The 14,360-nt window shown below is 46.9% G+C and overlaps 1 protein-coding gene across 2 annotated transcripts in view; it reads right to left on the bottom strand.

Moving 5' to 3' along the window:
• Positions 1-14,360, bottom strand: part of MRTFB (myocardin related transcription factor B) — a 179,883-nt gene that overhangs the window by 11,447 nt on the left and 154,076 nt on the right. For both annotated transcript variants that reach the window (XM_006146545.2, XM_006146546.2), the window contains 4 exons: positions 7,194-7,441; positions 4,716-4,842; positions 2,349-3,377; positions 606-743 (listed from right to left, as the gene is read on the bottom strand). In XM_006146545.2, the coding sequence (XP_006146607.1) occupies positions 606-743; positions 2,349-3,377; positions 4,716-4,842; positions 7,194-7,441 (1,542 nt within the window). The remainder of the gene's footprint in view (positions 1-605; positions 744-2,348; positions 3,378-4,715; positions 4,843-7,193; positions 7,442-14,360) is intronic.

Here is a 14,360-nt window from a genome sequence, read left to right as displayed (position 1 = left end):
ATATAGGGCACATGTGCTCGCCAGAGAGACAGAGAGACAGAAAGTGAGAAATCACCACCCGGGGGGATGGCCACACCACAATCCCTTTTCCTCCATTCTCCTCTCGGGATCTTGGGCACGCATGCACACGTGCCAGGCGTGAGTTCAAGCCACTAGGTCCAGGACTCGAACCGCGGTTGACTACATGAGAGTCCAGCGACATAGCCATTATGCTAACTGCTGGTCCCTATACATTTATATCTGTTCTAGCTTTTCTGAATTTATGTCAGTTAAATTAGATTGGTGTGTGGAAAGATATGTTTCCTTCTGTTTTTTTTTTTTTTTTTCATTTCTCAGAGCTGGAATAAAATATCCATATATTATGGCAAAAGAAAACAAAACAAAGAGCTATCTTTCAGTACAAAGTGCTCTTTCTCCATCCCGAGTAACTGGATGATCTGTAGCCAAACGGCATCTGATTTAAGCTCATCTTACGGGAGGTAAACCACAGAAAAGAGCAGTGGGAGCTTCCCAAGGAGCCGGCTTCTAGGAAGGCACCCGGGGAATGGACGGTCGGATGACAGTAAAAACGGGCTTCAGTTTCTCAGTCGCTGGCATTCACAGACCTTTCTGGCTTGCTGAGGCTGGCCGAGCACGTGCTGCGTGAAGGTGTCTTGTTTCTGAGGCACTGTCGGGGCCACACCTGAGGGCAGGGCAGCAGTTGCTATCTGAGGCTGAGTTTGCATTCCCGCTTGCGGTGGTGTCTAGGAGGTGAATTGAAGAAAGAGGAAAAAACAAAAAAGAGTCAATGGTCATAATCCAAGTTAGAATCAAGAGTGTAGAGGTAGAATAACGGGCCGCTTGCGGATCGTAGGTAAAATGAAGTAAGACAACTGCTCATGGGTACACACTTGGTTCACCTGCATGCAGACGAGCGGTAACCATTCTAAACCAGAGTGAAACTGCAGGCCCGCTACCCCATGCTCCAGGCATTTCTTAAGTGGCTAAGATTTTCATTTGAAAATTTGGGGAAAACAGAATACTGAAATAAGAACCTACAGTAGCTCTACACATAGTAGGTCTGGTACTGTGACCTTTCCATAGCTGTAAGGAAATCTGCAAGACCCAACTGTCTCAGTGCCTGCTCTTTAGCCACAGGTGCACTCTGGGACTACACAGGTTAAGCATGAAACATGCTTCCTGTTCCTACAACATCAATGGAAGACTTAGACTGAAAAAAACCTGTTTTTAAAGATATTATTGTGGGGTGAATTTTCAACCTCACAGACACTCTAAAGTTAAAACAGAAGAATAAGAAGTTTCCCGCATGCCCAGGGGCCTCATCCCTCTCTGCTGTTACTGGTCTCTGGGTAACCAGGGCTGACGAGCACCGGTCCAGATGGCCTCCTGTTGTGGTTCTGTCTGGTCAAGACCTACCACGTCTACACCACCCACAAATAGCCGGTGGTGTGAAGGTCGCGTAGACATAAAGGGCAATCTCATGCAGTCGCACTCAATCTGTGGCCACGTTTTCCTTAGTTTAGGCATCATCACCATTAATGAGGCCTTTCAAGAACTGACTGTAGGGCCCAGCTGTGAAGGAGCGTGTTGCTGCGTGGCAGCACACGGGAGGCCTGGTGTAGACCCCTGCTCACAGAGGACATGCCCGAGAGCCAGCTCCGCAGAAGGCTGAGGAGAGAGGACAGTGGCACCCGGCCACGGTGGGCAACATGGGAGACCTTGTCTGAAAGTGCCAGGCATGGTGGCATGAACTATGGTCCCAGCTGCTCGGGAGACTGAGGCAGGAGGATCGTGACACAGCAAGGCCCCATCTAAAACACCACACACACCCCGTGACATCACACCACCGCCACGAACCACGGTCCGTGGGAGGCAGAATGGGAGGGAGTAAGTCCTGACGTCAGAAGGCCTAGGCTTAAACACCTTAGGCACCTTACTAGTAAATAACCCTGTCTAGGCTTCAGTCCTCTTATCTCAAGACGGGCTCTGTCACTTGGTTCTTCCGGGGGAAGGGAGGAGTAAATGAAGTCAGCACTGCGGGTACTCGATGCTGCCCCTTACACGTAAAAAGCAGTGGCTACTGTCAGTGACAACATTGCTGGATCTTAAATCGACCTGTTCATCAAAGGGCAATGGTAACCGAAACAGAAAAGCACCCTGTTCGTTTTCACTACAAGAAAGCAGTGCTGGCCTGCCGGCCATCTGTTTGGGAGTAGGCACCCTCCCTCACTGTGCTCGCTTCTCCACTGAGCGTGTTTATGGGAAAGCTCAGGACCGTTCGTTCCATCCCTCGCAGACTGCCACTCTGTGCGCTGCGAGGCAAAGCGATTAGATGCCCCACTTCACACCTGCAGTTTGAGGCTGCCCACTGGGAGCTGCACCGAGGCGATGTTCGAGCCCTGGATGGACACTGGGAGCAGCAGCTGGGCAGTCTGCGTGGGCAGCAAGGCGGGTGGCGGCTGGCCCGGGGAGCTCACGTAGAACTGCGGGACGGCGCCTGGCGGCTCTGTTGGGGCCACGGAGACCTCCTGCTTGATGACCACCGCCTGCTTGGCAACAAGAGTCTGGCCGCCTGTAGAGACGGGCTGGCCTCCGGGATGGCTGGCCATCGGGAGGGGCTGCCTGGAGCTGGAGCAGTCAGGGAGCGAGGCCTCGTCTTTGACAGAGGAGCTGGGACCGCCAGGTTTCTGACCTGACATGCCTACTGGATGGGCTGGGCTGCTGGGTGTGGGCTCCAGGGGCCGCTGCTGCTGCTGCTGCTGCTGCCCTCGTTTTTCAACCTCGAGCTGCATTTTCAGGACTTCCACGAGCTTCTGCTCTTGTTCCAGCTTCCTCTTGAGCTCCTCGATCTGCTTCTCCTTTTCTTGAAGCTTGCGATCCTTCTCGGCCGCATCCAGTTCCGGGTTGGACAGAGTGCTGCTGGTGGGACTCAGGCTGTCTTCGTTAGCTGCCATCCTCAGAGGAGAAGAGCAGAGGAACTGTGAGGGAGACATCATGGTCATAATCTCGGTGAACGTGTCTGCCATGCTGGCGTCGTCAGCACTGAGGCTGGACTGTTCTGAGGGCGCGGGTGAGATGGGTAGTGGCGACGGACCATGTTCCACGTGGGCTGCATTGCTGGAGCCGGCAGGCGGCAAGTCTGCCTTGAAAGTGGAGGCTGAGCTGCTCACGGCGTTATGCAGGGTAGTGACCGGCAGTGCCACGGTGACTTCCGGGTTACTGGTGACGATGGCTGCCGACGACACTGCCACGATGCCACCAGCAGCAAGGCCGCTGCTGCTCACTTCCTGGTAGGGTTTCAGGCGTTCGATGAGGTCTGGTTTGGTGCCCGAGACTGGCAGACCCCTTAACTTCAATTCTGTCTTCAGCTCCGACACCTGGGGGCACAAGCAGAGCAGATCTCTTGGTACGTTAACTTTGTGACCGACCTACAGTGCGCTTCTGTGATGAGGGGGCGCCCAGGTCTGTCGACAGCTCTGTTACTGCGTATCGCAGTGTGGAACAGTTTGTTTTTCTTTCTCAACAAACATAAATGCATGTAATGACAGACCTGAAGAACTTGAGAGGCCAGTGATAAAGTAAGGGATTTGGGAGGGTAATTCCTCTTTTATGGCAAAGAAAATATACACTGTCAGGAATGTTGATAATGATAACAGCTCCATTTATTGAGTAGTTACCATGTGCAAGACATGGTTGGAAATGCTTTACTCCTTTTTTTTTTTTTTTCCTAATAATTGCCAGAGGGCACATATGCTTGCTAGAGAGAGAGAGAGAGAGAGAGAGAGAAGGAAAGCACTCCCCAAGGGGTGTGGTCACACTGCAACCCCTTTATTCCATTCTCCATCCTGTCAGGACCTTGGACACACATGCACACCTGGTGCATTCCTCAGGCTGCGGGGACTGGGACTCAATTGCAGCCAGCCATGTGGGATCCAAGTCCCTAAACCACTACACTATGGGGCCAGCCCCCTTTACACCTTATTTTTTTGGGAGATCTTTTGCCACAGGGCACATGCGCTTGCTGGAAAGAGACAGACAGAGAGAAACAAAGTGAAAAGTCATCCTCCAGAGGGAATGGCCACACCACAACACCTTCTCCTCCATTCTCCTCTTGGGATTTTGGGCACATATGCATATGTACCTGGTGCGATTTTCAAGCTACCAGGTCCAGGATTTGAACTGCGACTGGCCTTCTGGGAGTCCAGTGCCTTAACCACCATGGCGCCTGATGCCCCCCTTTACACTTTTAACTCTTCACATGACCTCAGTATTTTTCTTCTTCCCACTTTACAGATGAGGAGATTAAGGCTGGGGAGGGGCTGACTGATTTGTCCAAACTACCACAGGTAACAGAGGCAGGACTGGGCTAGGGACGTTGGAAGGCTGGCCCTGGAGCCTCGTGTTTTTCACTGTTACATTTTCCTGCTTCTCCAAAACTTGGCAGAGTGGCGAAGAAAAAAAAAAATCTCAGTTTCTGAAAACAACAGAACTGGCAGGGTTCCTGCACAAGGTGTATGCTCAGCAAATGTGAGTTATTAGTGGTTGTTTTAAAGAAACTTAATGAAAGGAGAAGAAAGTGTTGTATAAAGGTCATCATCTTGTGGGAAGGAAGAACGTCTACCGAACACTGCCTGTGTCTGCTGGGCGAATCTGGGCCATCTCCTAGGTGTCGGTGGTGCGAAGAGCGAACGGGCTCCACTAGGATTATGAACTACCTTTAAGTCATCCAGGCTAGAAGGCAGAGGTCCTGGCTTCCTCACAGGAGCAGAAGTGGGCTGTCGTGTTGCATTAGGCGTGGTATTGTTCAAAACGGAATTCCCACTGTTCTTGTCATTTAGTGACCTTTAAAAGAAAAAGAAAATTAGAGTTTGTAATAAAATAATCTCTAGATTCGACATTGCTTCTATTAGCAATTTGTTAACCTATGAAGAGAAAAATACCATGATCACAGATTAGAAGACTCACTATTGTAAAGATGTCAATTAAATTAGATCCTAATAAGTCCCTGCGAGTTTTGTTTGCTTGTTTGGTGGAAATTTAGAAGTTGGTTCTCAGCTCTATAAGGAAACACAAAGGACCAGGAATGGCCACGACACCCTCCAAGAAGAAAGACACAGCTGGACAGGTCCCACCCCCAGACAGCAACATGCCACCTGTAACCTCCATGATCGTGGCATTTCCTTTTCTGGGTGTCTGACACCTGTGGAAGAAAGGTCACTGAGGTTGATGCTGTATAGCCAGTTCCACTGCAGACTCTGGCTTGGTGCCGAAGCCTCAGACTAGAAATCCACATTTTGAAGTGGGGTTCTGAGGTGACACTGCAATGGGGTAAGAGCCATCGTTGGGTGAGCTTTCTTCAAGTGGTGTGAGGAAGCCTGTGGTTGAAGCCAACATGGGCTTTGACAACAGCTGAACTTGATAGTCATTTTGGGGTCTTTTTAAACATGCCTGATTTTTTTTTTTTTTTTTTTTTTGCCATAGGGTGCGTGTGCTCACTAGAGACAGACAGAAAGCAAGAAATCACCCCTCAGGGGGGATGGCCATGCTGCAATCCCTTCTCCTCCATTCTCCTCTCAGGATCTTGGACATGCATGCACACGCGCCTGGTGTGAATTTTAAGCCACGGGGTCCGGGACTTGAACCGCGGTAGACTACACGGGAGTCCAGCGACATAGCCATTATGCTAACTGCTGGTCCCAACCTGCCTGAATTTTGTTGAAGCTAAATACTTGGAGTATTTGAGATGGAGTTTCTTGAAGTTTGGAAGAAATGACGATTATTTTCTGTATCATTATTCTCCTTTCAAAAAATTCAGCTTATAAACCTCAAGTCAGAGTTATGAGCATACATTTTTTACTTCAGTGTTTTTCAACCCGATTTTCATTCACTATGTCCACCAAGGAGCCTTCTAAACATTTTTTTTTCTGAATTGCTGTCCCCTAAAAGGTTTTTATTTTTGAGAGAGATTTTTGTTATAGGATGCATGCACTCACCAGAGAGACAGAGAAACAGAAAGTGAGAGTTTCCTCCCAAAGGGGATGGCCACACTGCAATCCCTTCTCCTCCATTTTCCTCTCGGGCTCTTGGGCATGCACGCACACACACAGCGTGAGTTTTAAGCCAGTGGGTCTGGGGCTTCAACTGTGGTCAACTACATGCAGGCCCAGCAATGCAACCATTACGCCATCTGCTGGTTCCCCGCAAAAACTTAATACCAGACACACTGCATATGTTTATGTACTGTGTATCTGTGCTTTATTACAGAAAAAGAATATTACCTACCCCTCCCCCCACAAACTACCTTTTGATCTTTTGTGAATGATACTGTCCCTTTGAGCATGCATGATTTCAAGTAATTATTCTATTTATTCATGCTGTCTTTTTGGTTGAGAGTCTACAATACTCATTACTAAGAGTCAATGTTTTTATTCAACTTTTAAAATGACAGAAATTGTCTTTTAAAATCTCTATTTGTTCTTTCCTTTCCGTTATCGCTGTCCTTTCATCTTTTCACTTGTTTCCAGACTTGCGTTTGATCCCAATGTCCAACTACTCTTGTGCTTCCAAATTGCCACGTCACCACCGCCCTCTGAAACACGCTGCTGTCTACCACATCGACGAAAGCCCTCTGCCAACTTCCAGTCCCTCCAGACTTTGGCTCTACTCAATTCTGCCTTCTGACTTCTCTTAAACTTAATCGCATTCTCCATCCGGTGACTTTCTCACCCCACAATGGGCGCTGCCCGTTCCTCCCCACGCCTGCGAGGGCCCCACCGAGCCTCTGTACGCAAGTGTCTGCCTCTTCCACAAGGCGGTCCTCGACCGCTCTGGCTGTATGTCTTCTTTTCTTCTGAGGCAGTTCATACCAGGCCTCACACTTCCTGTGCTTTTCTCCTACCATTCCCACTGTTTTGCGTATTTAACAGGCAAACCTCTCTGGGCGAGTCATTGTGGAAAGGCGTTTCTAACTTGTACGTGTTCAGCACCTGTTTTGGAGGACAAAAATGGGGCCAGAATGCAGGCCATTCTCACTATGTTGACTTTGGACATTGCATATTAAGTGCGCTGCACATTTTATAAAAATAAAAAGAATCATTGCGCACATAAACTACAACATCTGATCTCTAGTAACTTTTGTTCCTCATAAACCACCACCGTAAATCCCGCCATGAAGGAGACGTAGCTGCCCGTACTTGAACGGAGCAGGCAGGATGGTCTGGTAGTTGTAGTGCTGCTTCTGCTGGCTCAGGATCTGCAGCTGCAGGAACAGCTGCTGCTGCTGGAGCAGGCGGGCGTAGTTGGAGTCCATCTGTGGCTCGTTCTTCTCCCCCTTCTGGTCTGGCGGAATGTACTGGTGGTATTTCAACTTCTTCACCCGCGGCTTGGGATCTTTGCACTTTTTGCTACGGTGTTTGTCGTTTGGATTCTTGGGATGGCTTTGCTGTATTTGAGAAAAATAAAATAAGAACTTTTTAAGAGATGTTACCACATGCAATCTATTCTACTGTGTCTAAACGATTTGGAGTTAAAAAAGTAATGCACCTTGGAAACTGGTAGGGCTATGTTGGAAAGCAATATGCTAAATCCATTTGAAAAGCTATGAAAACATTTGCATAGTTACTCTGACCAAGAAATTCTCTCCTGCTGCATTTTTTCCCTGAGGATATGGCTAAGAGGCTCAGGCCAGCATGTCTGTTCAAATTCGAGGAAGGCTGACTTCGGGTTTCCTGTGTAGACATACAGTGGAATGCTTACACATACAGTGTTATCTCAGAGTAAAAAGCAGGTTGTACATGAAATGTTCAGAAGGGGAGAGATTAAGTATATGTTACTATAACTGGAATGTTATAAAATCTATGGAGAATATATAAAAACAAGATGTTTCTATTGAGAACAAAGCAGAATATAAAACTCAAAGGAAAAATGACATAGAAAGTAAACTAAAATATTGAGTAGTGTGAATATTAATTTTTAAAGTTTTTCAAAAACATTACATTTTGGGACCAGCAGTTAGTGTAATGGCTATGTCACTGGACTCCCACGTAGTCGACCGTGGTTCGAGTCCCGGACCCCGTGTGCGTGCGTGCCCAAGATTCTGAGAGGAGAATGGAGGAGAAGGGATTGCGGCATGGCCATCCCCCCTGGGGGGTGATTTCTCGCTTTCTGTCTCTCTGTCTGTCTGGCGAGCACAAGTGTCCTATAGCAAAAACCTCTCAAAAAAAAAATTACATTTTTACTTTGAAAATGGGGTGTGAGACTATGCCTTGCTCATTGTAAGAATCAGTCATTAAGAATCAGATGACTTTTTCCTGAGTTCTTTTCTTCTTATTTTGTAAGTTATCAGATGATTTTCTATTTTTCAGTATTCATATAAGATAACTTCATCGACCCAAAAAAGCCATATAAACAAATGAAAAGAAAAATACAGAAAATTATTCTTAAGCTAGTTTAGGTAACACATCCAACTTAATAAAAAGACTTTGAGAAGTACTAAATTAAATGTAGCTATTGATATGATGTTACATGTGAGGGGACTTCAAAAAGCCCATGAAAAATGGAATTAAAATATGAGTTTATTTTAGTGCAAAAGAATTTGCTGCAATCCACGCATAGTTTTTCAGAATATACATCTATGAATTTTTTTTTTTTTTTTGGAGAGGTTTTTGCTATAGGGCATGTGCACTCGGCAGAGAGACAGAAAGAGAGAAATCACCCACAAGGGGGACGGCCATGCCTCAATCCCATCTCCTCCATTCTCTCCTTGGGATCCTGGGCATGCATGCACATGTGACCTGTGTGAGTTTAAGCCACCAGGTCCGGGACTCCAACTACATGGGAGTCCAGTGACGTAGCCATTACGCCATCTGCTATTCCCTCTGTGAACTGTTTGAATACACTTTGTATCCAAATTCCGAAGAATTATAAAATTACAACACAAAACCTAAAAAAGATAAAAGTCACCATCTTCTACAGATCAGCAGTAGGTACACGGTGTGCTTTTGCATTCCTTCCTGTGCGTGTTAGTGTTCCCCATTACTGAGGATACCAGATAAGCTCATTAGATGCGGTCCTTTCTTGCCCTTCCCTTGATACATCCTAATGATTCTGCGACAAGATTCCCATGGCTGCATGACACAGCGGTTATGGACACAGCAGGTGGGGGCTGCCAGCTTTACTGACGCGTAAGAGCGGAACGTGAGCATCTTCTCCCAACTTCACATTCATTACGATCTTGTTGGTAGCTTGAAACTGACCACAGAGGAAGCCATCATGGGAACTGGCAAAGGCTGTGGCCTGCCCTCCAGCCCTAGCCAGCTGTTAAACGTTACCAGCACCCACTGGATACGACATAATCCGATGAACTAGTAGCCTATTTTTGAATATCTGTAAGGAAGGATCTGTAAAAGGTACACAGATATTGGAAAGCACTTATTCTTATGAACCTCACGCCTTCACCTCTGATGGCTAGGACCTGGCCTTCTTGCAGTCCACAAGTGATCCCATGTGGCTTCAGCTCATGCACTGCTGCATTACCCCTGGCCACGAAGGACAGCCCAAGTCTCGCTTTAAATTCACAACCATCAGCTTTAAGGCTCATCAGTGCTACCTGGCCATCCTTTCACATTTTCTAGCTCCTCTGGAATACTACTTGATACCTTTTTCTCTTCTCAAACCTCTTTAAAGAATAATTTATTTATTTACTTAATTCTATTTGTCATTATTATTGTGATTATTATTATTGTTTAATTTGACCAGAGAGAGAAAGAGATAGTGAGAAAGCAAGTCACCAGGTCCAGGACTCGAACCGCAGTCGGCCATGTGAGAATCCAACACCCTCAAACACCATGCCACGTGCCAGCCCCATCTCTTCTCAAACCTTTAATACCTCCTCCCTGTTCTGTCAGCTTGCAGCCTGGTTTTCTACACCCGGAGCAAGGAAGCGATCGGCACAGAGTGCCACACATCTCAGTGCCTGTCTGTACTGGGCTGTGCATGTGGTGGCTTTGCTGCCTGTGGCTATGGACGAACCGTGAGCATTGCTATCCCAGGCCAGCACCTCCCCTCCTGAGCCAGCCTGCATTTCCTTGCCCACAATCCTTGCCCCTCTCCTGGACCACTCCCATTGCTCACAAACATCCTTTCCTGACCCCATTCCAGCTGGCTGCGTTTGCATGCTCACTTCCAGCAAAGGTCCTCAAGAAACGCTTCCTGTAACCTGTCAACCGTGCACCCTTACCATTGCTCTGTGCCTGCTCTAAGTTTTTGCCTCTGTCACTCAACAGCAACTCTCCTTGTCAGGGCCACTGTAACTGCGATGCTGCTAAACCCACGCTGGTTCCTAGTATTCCTCTTAATGCCCTAGGTCAGCATTTGGTACAGCCAATCTCTCCCTCCTCCTTCAAGTGTTTCGTTTGGCTTTTGGGCTGCCATACTTGCTTACCTTCTTGGCTGTTTCTTTCCTTAGACTCCTTTGCAGGTTCTTCCTATCTCCCCAAAATGTTGGGGAGTCCAGGACTCAGTTCTGGTACTACTACTTTATCCACACGTAGGCTGCAGGTAATTTTACAGGATTTCGTGGCTTTGAACACCAGGTATACCACTGAGGGCTTCCACACTGCTCTTTCTAGTCTTTCCAGTCTAGCCCTCTCCTGAGGTCTGGACGCATCTGTCCACCTGCTGCAGGACACCTCCACGAGGGGTCTAATAAGCACCCTGAGCTCCAGGCCTGTGCACCTGCCCATCACAGGAAACACCAGCGGTACATTTCAGTTCTTAGACACAAAACGGCAGACAGGGTCACGGTTCCTCCTTTCTCCACACTAGGTCCACCCTGTCAGCCATGCTGCAGCGTCACTTTGAATATGGCCAGGCTCCAACTGCTCTCCCTCCGCGGCCTGCCACTGCCCCCGCTGGGGACGGCACCTCAGCTGGTCTCTGCTCCTGCCTTTGCTCCCTGCTCTCTCAACATCGCTCAAAGCCTGCCGGCCCCAGTGATAATGAAAGCCATCACATTTTGCCTACAGGGCAGTTCTGCTGGTGAAAGCTGTTTACCATGTTTAATATATGACCTGTTACATCTGCTACATTGTGAAGGAACTGGATTTGGTCAAATAGGACCAAAGAAAAGGGTAAGAATCCAAATCTTCATGCATCTTTTTCTAAGTTACGTTTGGCTCTTTCACTTGGTCTTGACAGAAATGAGATTTTACTGTTCTAAAAAGGAATTTTAATATATAAAGCAATTATTTTACCCAAAATGCTATTGAGTCATACTGTTTAGCATATTTTATTATGATTTTCATATGAACAATTGAAAAATCTGATTATACTACAGCATCAAAGTAATATTTTGCATCATTATACAACTTTTTTTTTGGAGAGGTTTTTGTTTTAGGGCACGTGCGCTCGCCATAGACAGAGAGAGACAGAGAGACAGAAAGTGAAAAATCACCCCCTAGGAGTGATGGGCACACTGCAATCCCTTCTCCTCCATTTTCCTCTCAGGATCTTGGGCATGCATGCACATGCGCCCGGTGTGAGTTTTAAGCCATTGGGTCCGGGACGTGAACCGTGGTCAACTACATGGGAGTTCAGCGACATAGCCACTATGCCAACTTCTGGTCCCTAAAGCCTTAGTTCTTAAAGCCTTTACAGACTCTGCTGTTAGGCCATACCCTGGCTGCATGGCTTACTTTTTAACCCCTTGGCCATCTCTGTGCAGGTCACACTGGCAAACTCCTTGTTTAGAAGTTTAGATTTCTTCCCACATATCCCAAGGGCTTATACCCTCAGCCCTTTCAGCTCTCTACCCCGACATGCTTACTTCACGGGACCACCCTGTTTAAAACAGACGTCTCCCCAGGATCCCCATCCTCAGGATGTTCTCTGCCACCTGCACATTCTGTTTGGGTGTCTGTTTACCGTCCTACTCCTTGCTCTGTTAACTCCTGGTACTCGGAACAGTATGGTGCTCAGTAAGTACCCGCTCAATGAATGATGATGAATGTGTACGGAAATCAGAAATCACTTTAATTATCAGGCACGAAAAGTACATCACAATATCAGAAACCATTCTTGCCTACTCAAACATACCCCTGAATCTCACAATATTAATTCACTGTCATCTGCTCACTTTATTATCAATAATAAGTTATATTCCTAGTCTTTTCAAACTGATCATAAGCATGAACGGGTCTGGGATAATTTATACTGAAAACAGGGTTTAAGTATAATCATTACGGGACAATAAAACAGCGGACCCAACCATAATCAGGAAGGAATCTGCTGGAGGAGGGAGAAGGACAGAAACAGGTTGCTGGAAAAGTCATGTTTTGCGTAGAAAAAAATATGTCATGACTTTTCCGACAACCCAATATAATAACCAGAATTCCTCAGATTAAAGCTGTTACTACAGATTTATCAGTCAGCACATGTCTCGTACTTCATTAACCAAGGCTGGGAAATAGTTTCCTGCAAAGAAGAAAGGAAAGAACTGCCTTCATTTTGACCGGAACCGCCATCTTGAAGTAATTCACCAAAATGACGAACACGAAGAGGCACCCGATATATATTTTCTAGGCCTTTTAGGAAACATGGAGTTGTTCCTTTGGCCACACATATGCGAATCTACAAGAAAGGTGATATTGTAGACGTCAAGGGAATGGGTACTGTTCAAAAAGGAATGCCCCACCAATGTTACCGTGGCAAAACTGGAAGAGTCTACAATGTTACCCAGCATGCTGTTGGCATTGTTGTGAACAAACAAGTTAAGGGCAAGATTCTTGCCAAGAGAATCAATGTGCGTATTGAGCATATTAACATTCTAAGAGCAGAGATAGCTTCCTAAAACGTGTGAAGGAAAATGACCAGAAAAAGAAGAAAGCCAAAGAGAAAAGTACCTGGGTTCAACTAAAGGGCCGGCCTGCTCCACCCAGAGAAGCACCCTTTGTGAGAACCCATGGAAAGGAGCCTGAGCTACTGCAACCTATTCCCGATGAATTCACGGCATGATGGGTGTTAAAAATAAATGAATCTGTGGTCTATAAAAAAAAAAGAAGAAGAACGGAAAGAATTGTGGTCTGTGTCCTGACATGTATCTTTCCTTTCCTCTCTTGGCATAGTACTGGGATTCCCTAACCAAACTGATTTTTACATTTTTCTAAAGATTTATTTCTTCTCCAAGTGCACGCACATGAGAGGCAGACCCCTCCCTCACCCCCATCGGGTGTCAAAAACCACTGTGCACACTCAGCTCAGCCAGCCCCAGGTTGTGGGCACACATGTGCTGGTGAACTCAGGAGGCCTTCACAAGAGACCCTGAACCCTTCCATGTGGGTCAGCCTTGCAGAGCATCATCTTTTACTGCAGAGCTACCTCTGGGCCCCTGAATTTCATGTTCTTAAACAATGCATCCTCCTAAGAACCAAGACCCTCCTTAAAGACTTCAGTGAAGAGCAGGATTCAGAGACGGGAGAGGCAGAGAACCAGCTTCCGACATCAGCAGGTAAGGCGTGCGGCCGTCTACACTGCCTTCGTGCCATAAGTGCTGCACACGTGGAGGGGGACGTAGGAGCTGATTTTACTGGCCAAGTTGCTATCTGCAGTCCCCTGCAATTTCTGGTTCCTGTGTGAAGCACTGGAAGATGGTGAAATTCTGTGGACAGATGTCCTGAAGCCATGGACATTCAGCCACGCTGACAGAGGGCCTTCTCTCCAGGAAGGTCAAGGACAAGGATGGCCCCAGTGGACAGAGAAGGCAGTGAGGACTCTGTACTGCCCAAATCCGAAGGCCAGCCCCTTCGGGGGAGAGTGTGGCAACAGGCTGAGAAGGCAGGTGAAGGCTAAAGTGGGCCTGGGGGAGCTGGGGCCCTTCCTGGCTTTGTCTCTTCTTGACAACTGGGGGCTCTGGTCTCCTCATCTGAAAGGTGGTGAGAGTTTAGCTTGCTCTCTACCATACTTTTTAGTTCCATAAGTTTGAAATCTATATTCTTTCAGTTTTGGTAAAAGTCACCTCTAAAATATCAATCATTTAACTATTCATCTGTTTACTCTTCCTAACCACTTTATTTAGAAATTCTAAATACAGTTTTAGGAACTTTAATGTACTGTATATTATAATTTTTAATCTTTTTGGGGGTTTTCTTCTTTTTTAAAACATTTATTTGCCAGAAGGTACATATACTTGCAAGAGAGAGGCAAAGAGAGAGAAGTGAGAAAACACCCTCTCCCCCCAATGGGGAATGGTCACATCACAATCCTTTCTCCATTTATCCCTCCTTTTGGGCTTTTAGACACACATGTACATGTGCCCAGTATATATTTTCAAGAAGTCAGGTCTGGGACTTGACCTGCATGAGCAG

The sequence above is a fragment of the Tupaia chinensis genome, unplaced genomic scaffold (assembly GCF_000334495.1).
Source record: "Tupaia chinensis unplaced genomic scaffold, TupChi_1.0 Scaffold000182_1, whole genome shotgun sequence".
NCBI lineage: Eukaryota > Metazoa > Chordata > Mammalia > Scandentia > Tupaiidae > Tupaia > Tupaia belangeri.
The sequence above is the reverse complement of the archived record's forward strand: the minus strand, read 5'-3'. Positions and strand labels throughout refer to the sequence as shown.